The sequence below is a fragment of the Acipenser ruthenus genome, chromosome 12, assembly GCF_902713425.1.
Source record: "Acipenser ruthenus chromosome 12, fAciRut3.2 maternal haplotype, whole genome shotgun sequence".
NCBI classification, from domain to species: Eukaryota; Metazoa; Chordata; class Actinopteri; order Acipenseriformes; family Acipenseridae; genus Acipenser; species Acipenser ruthenus.
This window is the reverse complement of record NC_081200.1, coordinates 22,013,453-22,035,187: the sequence shown is the minus strand read 5'-3', so window position 1 is coordinate 22,035,187 and position 21,735 is coordinate 22,013,453. Positions and strand designations below refer to the sequence as shown.

Below are 21,735 nucleotides of genomic sequence, written 5' to 3'. Positions count from 1 at the left end.
ACAAGGGAGTGCACAGATAAACATGTTTAATGTGTCATTCTGGCTTTTGGGGAGAGATATCATTATATAAATTCTTTTGTAGCAAAAGTTTTGCTTTGTGGATGAGGAAAAAAGAAATAGATGTCTACAATTATTTATTTCAGCAATTATTTATTTTAGCAAAACTCAAAAAATGCTAATTCAAAAGTATTCATAACCTTTGATGCTATGATAGTATTGTCTACAAGGTGCTACAAATTTCAATGATAATGTAAAACCTAATTCTAGAAAAGTGTAGAAAATGCTGGATTGTAGGTGAACATTCTTAGAGTATAAAAGGGTTAGGCATAGAATGATTGCTGTCATTACCAATAAGTCAATAAGGGAAAAAATAAAGAGCTACCTGAAGACCTTAGGCAGAAAATTATTTATTATCACAAAGCTGGAGAAGGTTACAAGAAAATTTCTAAGCATCAGCGTATCTCAATTTCAACTACTGTTTCTATTATCAAGAAGTACAAGACTCATGGTACTGTCACAACGCTCCCTTGGTTTGGAAGAAAGAAGGTTATTTCACCAAGAACACGCAGAAGAATTGCGAGGAAGGTTACTAACAATCTGAGACTGACTGCCAAAGATATTCAAAGTGAACTGACTGCACGTGGGACTGGGGTTTCCATTTCAACCACCGAGTATTGCATGGTGAAGGTCTCGATAGTCGCAGGCCAAGGAAAAAGCCACTCTTATGAAAACATCACAAGGACAATCGCTTAAGGTTTGCAAAACGGCATTTGAATGATGGATATGAGTTCTGGTCAAAGGTTTTGTGGTGTGATGAAACAAAAAGAGCTATTTGGTCACACTGTCATTACATTTGGAGAAAGTCTGGTGAGAAAAGAACACCATACCTACTGTCAAGCATGTAGGTGGTAATATCCTTCTATGGGGCTGTTTTTCCTCTAATGGCACAGGAAATTTAGTTCCAATACTTGGTAAAATGGATTCCATAGCATACTAAAAGATATAGGCCAATCATCTGAAACCCTCCGCTACAAAAAACTCTCCGATTGAGAATCTTTGGTATGAGTTAAAGAGAAGAGAAGTCCTTGGAATTTGAATGAACTGGAACAATTTTGTGTTGAAGAATGGTTAAAATCACTAAAGAATCATGGCAAAAGCTCATTGACAAATATCCTAATCGTTTAAAAGAGATTATTATTGCTAAAGGTGCCTCAACTAGCTATTCATTTCATTTTCCTTGTCAGGGTAGGAACACTTTTGAATTGCTGAAATAAATAATTGTAGACATCTATTTCTTGTTACTTTAGTTTTCCTCATCCCCAAAAGCAAAACTTTTGCTACAAATGATTTTTGTTAAAATTGTTTGTTTTCGAGAAATTTCTAAAAATTATAAATTTCCATTGGGGTATGTAAACTTTTGGCTACAACTGTAATTATATATATATATAAAATGTGAAATCCTGGAGTTACTGGTTTGTAAAAAAAAAGGTAAATGTCCTACCAGTCACCATTACAGCTAAACAGTATTTGCTTTGCTTATCAAATGTACAACATTGATTCAAAACGATATAAAATGTACACCCAATTATTTCTGACCTTACAAAACAGAAATATACTAGCAAGTAACTAGCAAGAAGCAACTTAGACTGTCCTTTGGGAACAGTTAAATAATTCTGTTGCCTTGTTTTCGCTAGTTTTTTTATTACTATTAAGAGCATCAACCATCGAATCTGATTAAATATGCCGGGGAATTCCAAAACACGTGTTATAAAATGTGTTATTTAGTGATGGGATCTGAAGTACAATTGATCGATCAACAATGAAATGCATATAAAAACAAGGAAACATTTACCATGTCTGAACTGGAAAAAACAGACAGCCCCAGACAGAATACAAATACAACCTCTGATAGTGCAACCAATCCTCTAATGTTACAGTATATCAGTATTCTGTGCTACAAGATTTAAAAAAAACTCAAATACAGTATACAGTACAGTGTTGTGGATGGAAACACTGCAGAGACAGCTTGCTGTACAGCCACAATGAATTAATGACTTCTTACACTCAGGTGCGCTTTTGCTAAAGAACAGAGTTAACAAAAGCATTCCAATATTGTGAATTTCCATCACTTAGGTTTCACATTTTCCTACATGAAAGGCACCTATATATAAGTAACCAATTACATACAGTATGTCTCATGTTTTCAATGTCTGCATTCACACCACAGAAATGTACAAGAGCAGTAAGCAAATTATTGTTCATTAATGGCTACAAAAAATAAGCTATAATAGGTATCATAATAGTGACATATGAGACCAAGGAAGGGATGGTTCATATTGGGTAAGACTTACTGGAATTATTGTGTCAGCTCCTTTAAGTTGGAAGCGGTTGAAAGGAACCAAACTCTGCTTCTTGATACAAAACCCCAAAGTATTTGTTGTGCCGGTTTCATGATCAATCATGCATTAAAATCAACAATATATACCTTCTTCTATTTATTTAAAAAAACAAAGTTAAACTTTTTTTATTTCAAAAGGTGCGTATAATAAAACGGCTTCTCTTGAAATAATGTTTGCAAATAGAGCATGCAGGCCAATGCAGTCCTTGTATGTTTCACACCTACATACTGTAAGAACGCTTACAAAATGAAATGTAATCCTGCAGTTAGTCTCACAAGCAGGTCAACATGTGCCCACGCTCTCAGGCTACAGTCCTGTTGGTCTCCAAGTGCTAAGAATTAAAACTTTGTCGGAGAACCCTTTTCTCCTCCTCTACAAAGCTCTGCTCTGTGCTGGCTTGCCCTGCTTCACGTTTCCTTTTCTCCTTCTGCTGAAAGGTTTCCACTTTCCGCTTCTTAGCAGAGGAAGGCTCATCTTTGTCATCATCATCTTAAACAAAACAACAACGATAACAAAATACATGTGTGTTTATATAACAGTACAGCTGCTGAAGAGAGCACTTATAATTATACATGGAAAGGATCGTCCTCCTATTCACATCTTAAATATACATTATATATATATATATATATATATATATATATATATATATATATATATACACACACACACATATATATATGTGTATACATTAACTTAAAGCAAATCTTACTGCTGGCACCTCCTGGTATGTCAAAGTTTCTAGATGGTGCTGTGCATCTAACTGGTGTGTAGTCATAATATAATCACAACATGGCACTTGTGTGTTGTTGTGGGATATTACCACACCCAAGGTGCGCTGCTATCTCACAACGACACACACCCTGTCGTGCTATACTGTGCCTATCACTTCATTATCACTGTCTGAAACCGTGTTCAACTAATTCAAATGAACACTTAGGAGCGGTGCTTATCAAAGCTTTTTATATCACTTTTATGAATGGAGATAGAAATGTCTGCATGGTATGTGTGCATTGTTTCAGATACAGTACCTGATTCAGAGGGCTCTTCATCCGGAGGTAGAAACTGGGCCTGCTCCCCTGCAGGCTGTGGGGCATCATCCCCATTGTCCTCATACATGTTGGACCACTTGATTGCCATGTCCATTCCTGGGGCCGCACTTTTCTTCTGTGCTGTGGTGTATGACTCTGGTGGGGGCACAGCATTGGTCTTCCATACTTTAAATTCCTTTGCTGGCTGTTTATTTAAATAGAAGAATGGTAATTAACTTTTTTAATGTGTACAGTGAAATGTGTAATTACAAGCGTACTCTCTGCAAAAGTAATTACATTCAGGTATCTGGAGGCTACTACACATTTACAAGAAGCTTTCTGTTTGGGTTTTTTTTATTATTATTTATTTAATTAATTTATTTATTTAGTATTTATTTAAGGTTTGTAAAGATGTCATGCTGACCGTAGACCAAAAATCTTGGTCTTTTGTGGATAAAACAAATATGCTCCACGTCCATCAAATACTGTATCTGTACATTCCTTTAGGCATGGTTTTTAAAATGGTATGAAGTTAGTACTATATGTATGGGTTTGTTTATATTTCAAAGCTGCAATGCAAATACAGTACACCACTCTTGACCTACACAGCAAAGGATAACTCATCATTATATTTTCAATTGACTAAATGAAACCCTATGATACGAACTTTATTATTTCATATTACTGTATCATCACCATCTTAACATAATACGTAATTGGTATCTATGTCTAATTTGTTGAGGCAACTTTCCTCAACAGCCCTAATCACTACCATAACCACTAAGCACTTCGTTTACTTATGCTTTGTCTGCTTAAATGATCCATTTGTCTTGACTCGAATTTAATCATGATTTCTTCTTGTACACATACTGTATGCACCACTACACATAACCAGCAGTCCATACAGCCGAGTTCAAATAAGTTAAAGTAGCCAGACCGATAGCCACTTTGAAATAAAGATTTCTTACTTCTTCCGGCGCTTTCACTGTGTGTCGTTCCCAGTCTATTTCCTTGTTGAGCGGATTATACAAGAAGGAAGGTTTTGACACAGATTTAAACAGTTCATCCGGTTTAGGTAAAGCGGCACATCCACCGGCAGGTCGTTTACTCCCTTGTTGTGCGGCTCCAGCGGTATTCCTATTCTTATTCCCCGCCGAAGTCTTACTTTCCTCATCAGAATCGCTGCTTTCCGACTCAGAGCTGCTGCCGCAACCTGCAAAATAGCTCAGCGGGTCCTGGTATTTCTCAGTCATTTTTTAAATGATAGACAGACGCAGATGCTGCTTCGTTTATTTTTTAAAAGGTGCAGTACCAGTACAAGTTCACATGGTTTCATTACAAACAGGACCCGCGGAGGTCACGTGAGCTCATCAACGCTAACCCCTTAACGGTGTGGCTGCGAGACCAAAAGTGTTCATACCGCGTTTTTCATTGCGGTGTTCTTGCCGTGTTTCACACACAGTGTGACTATTTTCATTTTTAAACCTATGCACAACATTTGAATGTGTCCCAGAGTTTATTGTGTTTTAATTCTGACGGGCTGGGGCATTTACTGCCTATTTTACCCCACAGTTCCTATGTTCTCTGATTAAGGTATGATTTGCAATATTGCAATGGTTATCCCATTCCACAAGTACAGTGGTGCCATACTACCAAAGGAGAACGGCTGGGTCAGTCATTTGCTAACTTTATCCCCAAACTGGTGATATTTATTTAATCACATTTACCAGCGTGACAGTATGTGTGTTCAGTTGTATGGGCTGATTATTACATGGAAGTTGTGCATGTTTGCTACAGCAGCGGATGTGTCCTATGTTTAAAAGTTTGATTGAATAGCATAGAATAGGTCAATAAAGTGGCACTTTAACCATATTGTATAATGTAGAGTACATTCATACAAAGCAATATAACAAATGCAATACAACTGTATTTTTAAAATGTATTTTATAAGAATATTTATCTTACCAAAGTGGTAAATAAAATTCCATCACCGCGTAACAAAAAGTGGTCTTCATACCAGATCATAAGACCTGAAGTGAAACTGTCAAGCATATACTGTCAACAATATCTATTAACACTTCAATGGTCTCTATACAACTATACCAACATGAACATTGTCTTAACAGTATTCTTTCTCTTATGTCGTGATTTTTTTCCATATATATTAGAAGAAAAAGAAGTGGTACCTTTTCTACAGTGTATATATACCTGTATATTAAAAAGCCTATAATACTCGGATGTTTTTAGTATGAGGTACGATATGATTAGAACCAGTAAAACAAACTTAGCATTAAAATATCTGTGATTTATACAGCTATGGACAAAAGTTTTGCATCACCCTACAGAATTGACTGATTTTGCTTCATAGTCGAATAAAACCTGTTCAATCATGTTACTTTAATATATTAAATTACAAACCGCTTTGTAGTTTTTCATATACTTGTATATACTTTCATATATATGAAAAAAGTAACAGAAATTAAACAAAAATTTAATTTCAAGATGTAACATGAAATTCTGTACTACTACTATGGCCTCCAGTAGACTTTCACAATATCATTTTGTAGTTTCTTTGATTACATGATAGAAAATAAAATATCTAAATTATGATCATATAGTTTTTTTTTTTTTTTAAATTATGTCTCAATCCTAAAATTCTAGGTGATGCAAAACTTTTGGCCACAGCTGTACATGAATATTCTCAATTAAAATGCACCTAAACATCCCCTGAAATGTAATATACACTTATTTTTAATTTTCGTTAAAAAAATAGGACATTGTTAAAGAACTTAAAGGAATATACCATCAACAACTGTGGCCAAGTGTGTGTTAGTAAATGGAAAATCTCTATGCAAAACCACAGTTTCACAGCAACAGAAATTGCAGCTGCACACTAAAGTAAGCAATGTAAATAAAAAAGCAGAAATAACAACAAAGAATGATAAGAGTGCACATTTCATATTAAACAGCAATTAAATGAAAATGTAGATGATATAAATATTTCTTTACAGTCCTCAACATGTTTTGGACAAAGGATTATTTAATGGAATACACTGATGATACATACAAATGTGATCACTGAACGTTCAGTTACCCAAGACAGATGTCTGCTTATTTAACATGCCCCTCTCATTCTTGTGCATTCGATTTACTGAGTAGTAAGCACAGGTCACTGACCACTTAGTTCAGAACTTCAGGCAACCATACATGGCGCTTTTACTGTATTTATTTTTGACAGTGAACAGAATCCACAAACAAGTTCACACCCCAATACAATTTTCTTAATGTAGGATTATATAATGATAGATATAAAAAATTTTTAAGGATGTCTCTTCATATATGGACTGTATAAACCTACACAGTGATGTACCTCAGTAGTGTACACTGTTATGTATGCCAGCAGCACAGACTTAATGGGTAAATAACAGAGGATTTTTAACTGTAAACTCCTAATTATTATTTTTATTTCTAATACATTTTTCTCTGCTTTGAACATTTTTTAATAGCTTTAATAAAATATAGACTGTGCAGTGTATTAACATCTGAATCTCCCCACCAAATGTCAATTAATACATTATTCATCCAGTAAAAATACTATAAAGGCAATTCAAACAATTACTGTTTCCTGCACTGAGGAACCAAATTCAAATTTAGCAACTCAAATAATTGTTTTTAGCCAGAGAAACAGTTTCAGAACCAGAACTGTGGCAAAAGGTAAATCATTAAATATTGTAAAATGATACATTGTAGGAATAAATGCCCTTATTACCTTTGGCATCAACTTACAACATGTTTCAGATTTTAACTTCCTATAATATTCTTTGTCGTTTGTTACATTTGCAACCAACGTCATTCATTACACAATACAGAATACACCATGACCTACAATACTAAAAATAATAACAGCCCAAAAAGAATCATTTACAGCCATGAAAAGGTTCTTAACTGTTCTTAAACACAGCACCAGCAGTCTACGAGAGTTTTATGGATGCCAAACTGTATTTTATAAAAACAGACTTTGAAAAAAAGTTTTACAAGAAGTCTGTCAACTTGTTGCTTCATAGACAGACACATTGTTCACCTGCAGGTTTGGCTAGTGCATGTGTCGGGATGCCTTGCATTCACTATTTTTGTTGAGATTTGTAGAGTTGTAATACAATCAGAAAAGATTATATTTTACCATTAATCGCAAAAGCTAGTTTTAATCAATCAAATCTTAAATATAAAGAAACCTAAACATTAAAGAAATAACTGCTTTATATGATGAATCAACATTGACATGTCTAATTAGAATACATTTGATTTGTAAAACCAGATTATTTGGCAGTATTACAGTTGAAAATAGACATATTGTAGATATATCGACATATTGTGTATTTGAACATTCTCTGGTTGGCAGAAGTTATTGTTATAACTTTCAACAAGGCCTTAAAGAGTTGATATATTTGTCATTCCTCACTAAATTAAGCTTACGCTCTGGCTATGCTTCTCCTATAACACACCTCTATGAACAAGACAATAAGGGGTGGTTTTGTAGACCCTGATTAGCACTGGTCCTAGACTATCTTATCTAATTAACATCAAGTAGTCCAAGATGAGTGCTAATCAGGGTCCGTGAAACCATAGGTAAGAGTCAATTCCAAGGGAACAAAAATATAAATACATTAATTATGTGTTTATTCAACCCAAACAAGGTATGTGGGCAATACATAATGTCTGCCTTTATTACAGAGACTAACTATACCCCCCTCATCTGAGATTTTCACTTGTATTGGACAGACTAAATATTCTTGTTACTTATTGCATGAGCTTACCATCCTCATTTGTCTAAATGAAATTTATAATTAAAGTTCGGGAGGAGGGTCAGACACCAATCTCTGCATCACCAAATTGAATTTACATTCAATTTACACATTAGCTAATTTAAATTGTTAGCACTATAAATACCCTCTTCACTTATCTCTCAGTTGCGTTTTGATTTCATCGTAACCCACCACCTCCCCATCTCCACCTTTCTTAATAACAGTTTTTATGTTTTATCAAATGGGGGTCTCAGCCTCGTCCAGTTGGCCAGGCAGCGAACCCTCAAACCAAGTTAGGTTTGATGCCAAATGAATGTGTATATACAGCATACTTTTCTGTTAAATCGCATACTCCGCATTCTCTACAATAAATATTTGTACTAAAACATTTTATGATTGGTGTTTGTCCCGAACTACTGAAATGGCTGTTGGTATTTTCATTTATAATCATGCAAGGTACTGTAGTCTTTTCAGCACTTGGACCTTCAATTAATTTTGGTCAGATAACACAGGTTCTTGCACCACAAAAAGAATAATGTGTGATGGTGGGTAAATTCATCAGGTTATGAAGGTATAAAGTGAAATGTTTATTGACTTGACTGCGATTCATTTATAGTGCCACTTAAAATGCGGATTTAAAAAGTACCAAAGAACTATGATTACTCTGTGCAATTATAAAATGACAACAGTATATGCCTTCAACCAGCTCTCTTTACCACAGCTATTGTTTGTTTTGAAATCTGGTATTTTTTAAAAGCACCTAAAAGGATAGCGGCACCATAATGTAATCCAAATGTAATCCAAATGTAATCCAAAGCTTGATTTCTTATAGTTTTACCTCAAAATGTATGATTGAGTGTTTCAAGGTACTGTACAGATTATTCATACATCAGAATCCCCCAAACCACCTTAAATTCAGAGAGAAAATAAGTTATTATTTCTTCCTAGGAAAAGTGAGGCTGTGATGATGACAGAGACCTCGAGCGAAGTGGCTGAAACTGTGCATCACTGCTGGTGCTTCCACAGGTCCCCTCGGGCTCTGGCTGCAGTTCCTCAGGGAGTGCTGGCGCCCCCGGGTCTCCAGGCTTTGGAAGTGTGGAAGACACACTGCTACTGGTTACTCTAGTTCCCTTTTCCAACATGGATCCATATGGCAAATTCATTGAGCAAACAGCAGTGGATGTGCCAGGACTCCATTCCCCTTCAGGGTGGAACAGCAAAGTGGGATCTCTGCCTTTCTCATAGTTGGACTCATATGAAAATGTTCTGGAGAGGTTGTTTGTTGCACCCATACACTTGGGTGGCATGCAGCTGCTACAGGTGGCTCCGGCTGCAAAACAGAACACAGAACAAGGCTAAGCCCACAATTAAGTTTTAAAGATTTGCACTAAGTCCCTTAAGTTATAGCTTTCTTCAATGTTCCACTCTACATAAATACGTTACAGTAATTAAATGGGGCTCTTTACTGCATTAATGTAGAGGGCATTGATATGTAAAAACAAAATACACAATTAAAAAAATATATATTCCTGAATCATGTTGTTGAAAAACAAAAGCTGACAGTAAAATACACTTCTAAAACTGCCTACATTTTTAGCCATTCACTAAACTTTAAATGAAACTCATATAAGCCACTTAATTCATTCAGTTGATTGTTCATTTGCTTTCCTGTTACTTGGACAGTTTATTGCTTACCACCGCTTTAGTAATGCAGAATTGAATAACACGTTTTGAAAAAGAATACAAAAAACTAGCTGGTTTCACAGACACTGACTTGCATTAACCTTGGACTAAGGTTACATTAGGTAGTCTAGGATTAGAGCAGACCAGGGCCTCTGAACTAGACAAACAACTGGCAGTGTTTCAAATGAGAATTAAATTAAACTTTGAGGTTGAGTGTTAGGTTTCAAGACAAGTGAATACTTCAGTACCTTTCATGCTTTCCAGTCTTTCATTTCTGACCTTCTGTACTTCATCAGTGATTTTAGTGATGATGAAATTCTGGATTCTCCCACGCTGGATGGATTCAATCAGAGTGTCCAGACCCCTTGGGTTCTCCGCCAGATAGTCAAGCAGCTTTCCAGTCTTCTTTTTACTTGTGGTTCTGCAGCTGATCTCCTCTGTGTCCTCTCTGGTGAGGATCTTCTTGGCACGCAGATAGTCAAAATGTCTTTCAGCCATGATTTTATCACACAGATATGGTCTCAATCGTTCTAGTACCTGCACATGAAACAGACCAGTTCTTTAATGAAAAATGCACACTCCTGAAAGCCTTTAGTAAAAATAGCTTGTCACATCAAGACATACAGAAAGAACATGCACATGGTTTGACTGCTATTAGTTGAGCTGACAGATGTACTGTGGTTTGTGGCATCTGCTGAGCCTTACTAAACATGTGATAAAAACAGCTCTATAAAAATAAACAGAGCTCGATATATAATATAACTAGGGACCTACCTAAATCGCGATTTCGCGGAAATCGTGAAATTGAGGGATCACCGCGAAATTCACCTCTTAGGGGCCAATGCATACAAACAAGTATGGAGAGGAAAAAAATAAATCTCATTTAAATGAACTACTGCACAACGCAAGTGACGCAAACTACGTATCTTCCTTCTGCAGATAGCCCTTTTTTATTCCTTTGCCGTGTGCATTGCACTTAAGCAAAAAACAAACAAACAAAAAATGTCCACAAGGAACATTTACAAAATAAATTCCCCAAAGCAGTTAACGTTCGTGTTTACTATTCAAATGACAAAGTTTTAATCAGCCTATCAGTGTGTCTTTACTGCTTTTATGTGACCTGTACTGTGCAGTAGGGGGCGGGACAAAGTTGGTGCTGCATTGTTTTGATTTAGGTTGCTAAAATCTAGTTTTCAGCATTGGAGGGAAAATAGTAGAAATGGACGACAAAAAAAGCAAAGTATATTTCGGCTGATGATCGTTTTAATATATTTCCCAAAGAAACTACATGCAGACTGAGGTCATTGTTTTCCATATCTTAATGTGTATTTGGAGAAAATACGATCGATCGCTATTTAGCTTCAGAATCACACATTAAACAAAAGGCTACTTCAGAGGCTGCTGAACAGAACGTAAAATAAACAGCTTTCAGAAACCAAACTGGAAAGTCAGCCCAGACAAGAAGTATTCCTGTCTGCAAGTTAAATCAGTACTAAAACGATCCACACAGCCACTTCGCTTCAACCTGCTGCTTACAGTTGGAATTTTAGACCCGAATAGCCACGTCTTCTTTGTTTTGACTCGGTACTAATAAAATAAATTATTGGATGGGACAATTAACATGACAATGAACGTGCTGCATACATTGACTTTATTAAAGTATGCCAGATGCACTTGTGTAACCGAGTTTTTGGGCTGTTTCTAATCGATTTCCACATCTGTATAACTTGGCAAAGCTTTTAACTTCCAACCAATTCAGTGGATGCAGACGTGCAGTCTCAATGTATGGGCAAGTCAATTGCAGGGGGATGCTGCATACTCGCCTTTAACAAATGCCAGCACTTAACTTTTAGTAAGGAAGCAAGTACCACTATTTTTAGGCTTTATAGTGTCATGAAATACTGTCTACTTAGGTTTATTTAATGTTTAAACATGTCCGCGAAATCCTAATTTTATTCCACAACATACCCGTGAAAAATACGTAAATTTACCGCAATTTAAGTAGACCCCTAAATATAACCACTTAACTGTAAATACAGCGCAAGGATATTATTACTGTGTCTCTTTTTTATTTGGCATCTCCATCAGCATTGCTTGTCTGGTTTTAATATCCATGAACATTGATCCAAGGAGGATACCTTTCAGATTGTGAATCAGTATCATCTGACTCACAGCTTTGGCTCCTATGGGGAAAATACTTAAACAGGTTAAGCTATGTTTTTGTTTTTTTTAATTAAAAATAATTTGGAATGTTGAGATTTAAATCATTTCTATGTGACCCATTTTTATTTTAATTGATTAATTTTCCAATTGAGTAAACACTGAGTTTGTGAAATAAATGCACAGTAGTCAATTGATTTCTACTACTAACTACTGAATTTCAGAGATGGAAAATCAATGCTGTTCGGCAATGGGCATACTGAATGAATACCACTAATCATTGTTAATCCCTTACAGAAATACTGCAAACATCAGCTTTTTATTACACCAGACCAGGGGTGAAATTCTGCCGGTACTCACCGGTACTCTGTACCAGGACTTATTTTGATGACGGTACTGGGTACCGGGACTTATTTAATCTGTTTTTCATCCAATGCAGATGCATTCCATCCACTCACACAGTCCACAAGCACAGTGTTTCTGAAATGCGCTTTCATTCAGCACAGTTTGTGCTGCTTGCATTATGTTTCCTCATACTGCTTCTGTTTCTGTTCGCTGCTATTGGCCACTATTAACGTCAGTAATAATCACTGCATGTTGATTGGCTGAGCTTTCATTCTGATCAGATTTCATTTTGGCATGAGTCACAAATCTCCGCCCATTTCGCTTTGTGTCAGTGCTCATTGGTTGATCAACGAGAGAAGACTTTCGCATTGCAACGTGAAAACAGTGGTATGGAGTAATTATCATTATTATGAAGTAATAATTATTTCCTTTAGTGTGGCAGAGAAACTTTCTGAAATATTCTAAACGAACATTGCTGCATATGAATTTGAAGGCAAAAATTATTATTATTATTATTAGTTTATTTAGCAGACGCCTTTATCCAAGGCGACTTACAGAGACTAGGGCGTGTGAACTATGCATCAGCTGCAGAGTCACTTACAATTACGTCTCACCCGAAAGACGAAGCACAAGGAGGTTAAGTGACTTGCTCAGGGTCACACAGTGAGTCAGTGGCTGAGGTGGGATTTGAACCGAGGACCTCCTGGTTACAAACCCGTTTCTTTAACCACTGGACCACACAGCCTCCACGTCAGTGTTCGCCATAAATTACATAGTTGATAAATATTAGAAATAATTATCATAACGCGTTTTGCTTTGCACCGATTTACTACATTGCCAGAATTTGGGCAACATTTTCTAAAATGGCAAGTGATGTGTGGGACAGTAGGGATTAACATACAAAAAACAGGATCAAAGTGCAGCTTCAGATTTTGGTAAGAGAGTCAGAATCAGGATACAGATGTAGGTGTGCTTCACGCTTTTCAAACACGGGCCCAACTTGCAAGGTACATAGTGATCAACGTTTTGTTTTGTTATGATCCTAGTATTTTCTGTTATGAGGACTGTAATAAATGAAAACCAAAATGGTGAGGTGTTTTTTCTTTGTACAATGCCCCCTTGAAGAGTTTATTTAAGTTAAATGTGAGTTTTTACTTGTGTGCACATCTTAAAAAAAAGGCATCAGTAACCACAGTAATGATATTAGCACACCGAACATATTATTGTAAGATAAGTAATAAGTACAAAATAAATAAAAGAAACAGGGATATGTTCTACTCCAAGGCTATTATTGTAGCATGGCCAGGTCCTGTTGTAGATGTGTACTCAGGGTCTGGAAAGTATGGGGATGATTTCAGAGAATACTATGGAGATTAAAATGGACAAGTACATCATTAATAGTAGTAGTGCCTGTTACATAATACATTTGAGGGGTATTTTTACCCAGTGCTGTAGTGGTAAATAAAAAAGTGGGTAAACTACCTGTTTGAATTTCAACAGATAGATTAAACAGATACATTGTTATTAACCATCAGCCAACCAGAGCCCCCACATACAGTTATTTCCCCTCTGTGAACAGTCACAGACCCGATGGTGCGCTTCACGTGAACAGTTCTGTGAGCGTCCTTTCGCAGGACAGGTTACTGGCTACTAGCACCGCCCTGCAGGTCCAGTGTGCCTAACAGAACATAAACAACCAATCACAGAACACTCACACACACACACACACACACAAAGCGAACACGCAGTCCAGTGACCATGCCCCCTGCCGCACCACAGTTCTGACTGAAAGCTCTCGCGCACAGCAACAAAACACAGACGTTCACTGTTAAAATATCTTGTCTTTAACCCAGGATTTGTGCAGGAGAGTAGAAATGAGTAAACTCTGTATCCCTTATATGAGAAGTGGGTAAATGCTATATTGCCCAAATTAAAAGTGGGTAAACGCTGTTTACCAGCATATACCCTGGACTACCCTGTGCATTGTTTGACTTAGGGCCTACACCTTTTTGTATCATTTTTTCATAGTACAATTGTTTTTTATACCATTTTTTATAACATCATCCTTTTTTAGGATATATTGAAATTAAACTCCCTCTCTACAGCAGTTACTGCATAGTGTAATATTTCTTAATGCTTGTCATTTAAGGTTTAACTTAAGTGTTATATTACAGTACATGACAGTGATACAAGCAGAGGGTATAAAGCTTTCAGTATTTTCAGCTTCTTTGTTTGTGGTGAATTGGTTATAATTGATCCATTATTTTTTTAAGGCTTATTTTGTATTCATAAATGTATCGTGTATCAATATGTACAGTGCCTTGCATAAGTATTCACCCCCCGTGGACTTTTCCACATTTTGTAGTGTTACAACCTGGAATTAAAATGGATTTAATTGGGATTTTTACCATTTGATTTACACAACATACTTAACACTTTGAAGGTGCAAAATATTTTTTATTGTGACACAAAAGTTAATTAAACAAAAAAAAAAGACATTTGTTGGTTGCATAAGTATTCACCCCCGAGTCAATACTTGGTAGAAGCACCTTTGGCAGCAATTACAGCTGTGAGTCTTTTTGGGTGAGTCTCTACAAACTTTGCACATCTGGATCCTGCAATTTTTGCCCATTCTTCTTGGCAAAATTGCTCAAGTTCTGTCAAGTTGGATGGGGACCGTTGGTGAACAGCAATTTTCAAGTCTTTCCACAGATTCTCAATCGGATTGAGGTCTGGGCTTTGACTGGGCCATTTAAGACATTCAGGTTCTTGTTTTTAAACCACTCCAGTGCAGCTTTGGCTGTGTGTTTAGGGTCATTGTCCTACTGGAAGGTGAACCTCTGCCCCAGTCACAGGTCTCTTGCAGACTGAAACAGGTTTTCCTCTAGAATTTCCCTGTATTTGGCTCCATCCATCTTGCCCTCAATCCTGACCAGTTTCCCAGTCCCTGCCGATGAAAAGCATCCCCATAACATGATGCTGCCACCACCATGCTTCACCGTGGGGATGGTGTTCTCAGGGTGATGAGCAGTGTTAGCTTTGCGCCACACATAGTGTTTTGCGCTAAGGCCAAAAAGTTCAATTTTGGTCTCATCAGACCAGAGAACCTTTTTCCACATGTTTGCTGTGTCTCCCACATGCCTTTTGGCAAAATCCAAACAGGATTTGATATGGGTTTTTTTCAGCAATGGCTTTCTTCTCGCCACTCTTCCATAAAGCCCAGCTTTGTGGAGCGTCCAGGTTATAGTTGTCCCATGGACGGTTTCTCTCATCTCAGCTGTGGATCTCTCCAGCTCCTTCAGAGTTACCATTGGCCTCTTGGTTGCTTCTCTGACTAATGCCCTCCTTACCTGGTCACTAAGTTTTGGTGGACGGCCTTCTCTAGGCAGAGTCGCAGTTGTGCCATATTCTTTCCATTTTTTAATAATGGATTTAACGGTGCTCCGGGGGATGTTCAAACTTTGGGATATTTTTTTATAACCCAACCCTGATTGGTGCTTCTCCAGAACTTTATCCCGGACTTGTTTTGATAGCTCCTTGGTCTTCATGATGCTGTTTGTTTAAGTATGCTCTCTGACAAACTCTGGGGCCTTCCAGAAACAGGTGTATTTAATCTGAGATCATGTGACACTTTAATTGCACACAGGTGGACTCCATTCAACTAATTATGTGACTTCTGAAGGCAATTGATTGCACCAGAGCTTATTTAGGGATGTCACAGCAAAGGGGGTGAATACTTATGCAATCAAGACTTTTCAGTTTTTTATTTGTAAATCATTTTGAAAAATATGTAGATTTTTTTCCCCACTTCGACATTATGGACTATTTTGTGTAGATCAGTGACAAAAAATCCTAATTAAATCAATTTTAATTCCAGGTTGTAACACTACAAAATGTGGAAAAGTCCAAGGGGGGTGAATGCTTATGCAAGGCACTGTATACATTTTTTAAAGTATTTATTCATTGGCACTCAAATTGTCTACATTTTTATGTTTACACCCAGCTGTGCATTCGAGTACCTGCACTTTTTTGTTGAGAATTTTACCCCTGCACAAAAACATTAAGGTATATACTGTAACATTTTCCAAAGGATTCCCCTACAGATCCCCCCTGGGCCTATTGTGTTGAATGTATGGGACAGGCTATCTAGGTCAGGAATGAGTCTATGGTTGGGTGTGTTATCAGCAATCTAGCACTGTGCTTTTATATGCATGAGAGAAAGAGAAGTTCTGGCTATCTATATATGACTGTTAAGCAGACTTCAATTGTTTTATATTATGTGTGCATGTAAAAGCAAATTATTTTCAATAATAATAATGAATATACAGGTTTGGATTAAAGTGGGTCTCAAACCCTATAATGCCCTTCATTTCCCTTCTGTCTTGAGAGCTGTAAACACAGACAGTAGCGTTTAGGGTACAAGAGGTAGATTTGTAAGTTCCCTAAAACACATACTGTATGTAATGGACCATAATTATTTTGAATTCCAGAATTGTTCTGAAATGATGTGCATGTGTGGTAGCTTGTAAGTGGTAAACTAGTAATACATATTACATTTTATATGTAATGCCATGAAGTAACAGTATATGCATAACCTTGTGTGATGTTCCTTTTTTGTACATGCAAATTCTTAAGTCATTTTCTGCTATAACACATTCTGGGGAGTTCCTGTTTTTGTACAGACCAATTACACTTTATAGTGATGACGTTAAGGCTGTTTCACTGTGCAATCTGCACTTAAACACACAATTTAGAAGGAATTGTTAGATAAGAATGGAGGGCAATAGAACACACATTAATGCAGTGCACATGAAAATATTCTGTGCTATTCCAGTCATAGCTCAAATAGTACAGCTTCCAAGTTACACATATACTGTATGTACATTACTGTATTCAAGTGTAGTAGTTTGTCTGCATGGGAAGCTGTCAAATGTACAAATTCAGTATTTGTTAATTGTCAATAATTGTCTTTTTAATTTTTTTTAAAGAGGCTATTTTGATTTGCTTTTTGGTTTTTGTCAATTTCACTTCTCTGGCCTTTTTCTTAATAAAGTTAAACTGACTCAAATGATCCCTGTTGCTTCTTCTGATAAAAATAACACTGGAGAAGCAAAACTATCACTTCTATAAAAAAAATAACTAAATAAGAAGAGAACAAATGCACCTACCCACCTATGCGGTTAATAATTATATCTGATGAGGGACTGTCCCTCTCAATGAGGAACAGTTGGCACTTGACTCTTTGAAATGATATCTGAGATCTGTCAACAGCATCCTGTTTCGGTTAATATCACATGCCTTAAAATGGACACTTAGCCTATTCTTGCATTCTATCTTTGGACAATTCAAACACATCAACATGTGTGCACTTTCTATATGATGTGTTTGAGCATTTTGGCTTAGGGTTACAGTACAGTGCACTGACACAGGTTCTTTATAATGCAAATAACACTACCCGGAATGGAAGTTCTTTACTTCCTTACCTAAATTTAGTATAAAAGACTTCCAGTAACTCATACCGAGCCCCTCCTCCACGTGTGTATTTTGCGTGCAGTTACTTTACAGAGTATATATTACTATCATTATTCTGGACCACACAATTAATAAGCAGTATCCACTCTCAAGGAGCTTTGCCATTATTATTATTTTTTACTTACATCCTTTTTTATTTCAGCCATTTCGTCTTCAGTAAGTTGGGGAACATCCATTGTATTGCGTAGGCAGGTTTCCGGGTTTTTCTTAGTGCAGACAATACAGCTACACCTACGTGTACTCTCAGCTAAGCCAAAAACTTCCCCGTACTACAGCAACCGTGGTGGTCGCAAACCTCTTAATTTCGTAGATTTGACCACACAAAAATACGTGTACCGATAATTTATTCCCAAGAAAAAAAAATTGGTGTTAGAGCACACGGTACAGTAACTTTCCTTCCTTTCAAAATTGAAAGTAAATAAATGGTTGAACTCTGTCCAATCAGAAAACCCACAGACTTCCTGCTTCAAACAATGATGACGAACATGAGAAGTCACGATTTCCCTTGTTCAGGCGGGTACTACACCGGCGGAGGCAATGAGCGCAGTTACTGTAATAGTTGTCAATTTTTTTGACTGTCAGAAATGTCTATTAATTTTAAAACTCCACTCAATGCAGTACGCTTAACGTATTCTAGATACTTTAGTTTATTCTGGGATTTTGGTGTTACCTGGAGAATGCAGCTGAACACATTCCATTCAGTGTAATCACAGGAGCTCAGACTAACCAGGGAAGGGTTTGAACGGCTGCACCTAGAGTGCATTTAAAATGTTAAATAACAGTCATACCACGAATCAGCCATCAGAGGGAGATCAGTGACCCGTACAAAGATTGCTCCACATTCATGAAACTGCAGTTCACAGTGATGTGTGTAAACTTCCCAGAAGGTTAGAGTGTTTTGAAACACAATAATAAACTCCAAGCCTTTAACAAAGATTCCAGAATACAAAACCTTGAAGTAGTTGCAGCTAATAAAACTATTCCACAATGTGCTATATAGGTCTCAAATGTCCAGTTCTGAAAGCACTAATGTTATAGCAAACATATACTGTATTTTCCTTTAAAAAAAATATCTGGTATGTTCTACTAGGTTAAAGAGTTCTGTTTGTACTTTTGTACTTTCATGGGCTTTTCACCTGAAGAAATTGTCCTCACATCTTTTTTTTTTCTTCCCTAGGAAGTGAAACAGTAACAGTTGCTTGAAATTAAGGTGAGCAAACTGAGAATTTCTTTAAACTAGAAAAGTACCACATTTGATTAAAGAAAATACATGTTTTCTATTTCTTTGAAAAAAAACATAAAGGAAATATAGATATATTATAATGCATATCTGTGATACAAATAGAACATAATCAATCTATAAATCATAATCATATAGGAGGCTGTGTGGTCCAGTGGTTAAAGAAAAGGGCTTGTAACCAGGAGGTCCCCGGTTCAAATCCCACCTCAACCACTGACTCATTGTGTGACCCTGAGCAAGTCACTTAACCTCCTTGTGCTCCGTCTTTCGGGTGAGTAGTTGTAAGTGACTCTGTAGCTGATGCATAGTTCACACACACTAGTCTCTGTAAGTCACCTTGGATAAAGGCGTCTGCTATATAAACAAACAAATAACAATGTAAGTGTATTTTACTGATGTGATATGCAACACCATTTATTTACCTTCTATTACACTGGTATGATCCAACCCTATAAATTCACTCCCTGTGCAGTAGGCATAGGTAATATATCTACTGCACAGGAAGTTAACTTTAAAAATACTTACAGTGTTGTGCAGGTTGCATAAGACTTGCAAGAATGTTTAGGGCCTTTAAGCACTTATGATTTTTATTCTTCTGCTTCGGGTGCCAAATGGCACAGGAAATCCTAATAAAATACAAATTTACTGTACTGTGACATAAAAACTAAAGTGAAAGTAGCAGTAAGTCATATTAATTACGACTGCCAAGTACTCCATCTGTGCTATTCTTTTATCTGAACCTTTTGGCAACCTGCTTTGGCACATGAACACATGTATCTGACATGTTTGACAGCTTTATGGGCTAGTTAAATGCCAAATCGTAATCTGGAATAAGTGATTCAATCTTTAAGAGCCAGGGTCACATAAAGCACATGATATGCATGAAATGTTTTTTTTTCTGCATTTGCAGAATTGTTCCATCAGATCACAATGGGGCATCATTGGCACTCGCTGCTTGAGGGACCCACAGCAGGGGGTGTGGAGGTCAGGGCTGAGGTGTGCTCGCCTGCCCTGTGCACCTGACTGTAGTCAGTGCCTCACCTGAAAACCATGTTGAGGAAGACTTTGGGCGCGTTAAGTAACTGAGTGGCTCAGAGCACGATTTTTTTGCTCACTCGGATCACTGATAAAGTCTGCTCTGCAGTGCTCTGAGCTGCTCAGAGGGAGCGGAACTGTTAAGTGAGTTCTTTCACAGAGCTTCTCCGAGCGGCTCACTTACTGAACACACTATTTGTTTCATCACCGGATTTACTCTCTAAATCATTGTTTTTGACTGGAATGATGTTGTCTTACCATGTATGTAAGCCACAGGGACTCTGACTTTTGTTGAGGGTTCTAATAAAATGTACATCCATCTACTGTATTATGCAACTACTTTACAAAACTGTTATGTATAGTATATATGTGTGCTACAGCCCCTCAACTGTAGTAGAGAGGGTAAGGAGTTTATTCCCATTTTAATGTATTATTTAGACCGCTTAAAAAATATATATATTTGAAAGGGAAGGAATCTGATTCCACTCAAAGCTGCAAACCTGCTAGCTATTTGGTGTTACAAAGTGCTCCAGTCCCTCATAATACAGCAACAGATCATTTAGGAGAAGAAATATGATGATTTATTTAATCACAAGCTAAAAAATTATTCCATAAAATGGATTTTCTTTGCACCTGACCTGCCCTGCATAAAATCAGTCATTTCTTTTTTTTTTTTTAACCACTAGATGGCAGTATGATACCACAAGTTTTATGTGTTTAAGCCTGCTTTGCGTTGATGCTGTCACTGTGTGGGAATGCCCTGTATTTTTTAATCAGAATCAATTTAGTACCCCGAAGGTTGGATGGTAAGATTTCACTAACAATTCAAATAGCTGAAGTTGCATTCTGTGTACGTTTTGGGGAGCATGGCTGCTCAAAAGAAAACTCCACAGCACTAATAACTTTATGCTATGTTTGCAATACAGAGTAAATCATTGTGAAAGGCTGCTGTTAAAAATAACACTATGTAACACAATTTTTGTTCCTGGATAGTAAGTGTTATTTCCTAATTGCTTATGCCTCAAAAGTATAGAAAATGGCTATTATTCCCCACAAACTTTGCTTTTGTGACCAGGACAGTGATATTTTGAAATTTACCTACTTTTGAGGCATAAGCAATTAGGAAATAACACTTACTACCCAGGAACCAAAAAAAATAATAATAATTTGTTACACGGTGTAATCTAACAGCGCCCTTCCACCCTTTGATGGTGATTCAGCATTTGTTTTAAATGAAACACTGTTCCGAGCACAAAGCAGTGACAGCGTGCTTTGAAGGCAGTGAGTATTAACAGCTAACAAAGTGAGAACTTCTCTTCTCAGGCATTTCAGATACACTGCCAAGAAATCAAAAGAGTTATCTTCATTGTTTGCTATACTGGCAAAAGCCAAGCACTCTGATAGAGGGCTGATACAAACACAACAAATGTCTTGCCCTGCTGTGATTTGTAACTGGGAGATGCATCTTTTATATATTACAGAATACATGTCCAACCCCTGTAGCTAGA

At 36.9% G+C, this 21,735-nt stretch overlaps 2 protein-coding genes and 1 long non-coding RNA gene across 3 annotated transcripts; 1 reads left to right on the top strand and 2 right to left on the bottom strand.

Moving 5' to 3' along the window:
• Window positions 1-391: 391 nt before the first annotated feature.
• On the bottom strand, window positions 392-4,849 carry LOC117416982 (UPF0690 protein C1orf52 homolog A-like). Its single transcript, XM_034028517.3, has 3 exons — window positions 4,399-4,849; window positions 3,431-3,635; window positions 392-2,888 (listed from the first exon to the last, which is right to left on the bottom strand). Exons 1-3 carry the CDS (start codon window positions 4,681-4,683, stop codon window positions 2,731-2,733), a joined length of 648 nt encoding a protein of 215 aa, XP_033884408.1. The 5' UTR covers window positions 4,684-4,849; the 3' UTR covers window positions 392-2,730.
• Window positions 4,850-6,450: 1,601 nt separating this feature from the next.
• On the bottom strand, window positions 6,451-18,520 carry LOC117416682 (B-cell lymphoma/leukemia 10-like). The gene is made up of 3 exons (XM_034028017.3): window positions 18,078-18,520; window positions 10,164-10,452; window positions 6,451-9,562 (listed from the first exon to the last, which is right to left on the bottom strand). The coding sequence occupies exons 1-3, from the start codon at window positions 18,126-18,128 to the stop codon at window positions 9,177-9,179; spliced, it is 726 nt and encodes a 241-aa protein (XP_033883908.1). The 5' UTR covers window positions 18,129-18,520; the 3' UTR covers window positions 6,451-9,176.
• On the top strand, window positions 18,520-20,461 carry LOC131740075 (uncharacterized). Its single transcript, XR_009330727.1, has 3 exons — window positions 18,520-18,839; window positions 19,130-19,162; window positions 20,103-20,461. It is a non-coding gene; the product is annotated as an uncharacterized LOC131740075 (long non-coding RNA).
• Window positions 20,462-21,735: the final 1,274 nt, after the last annotated feature.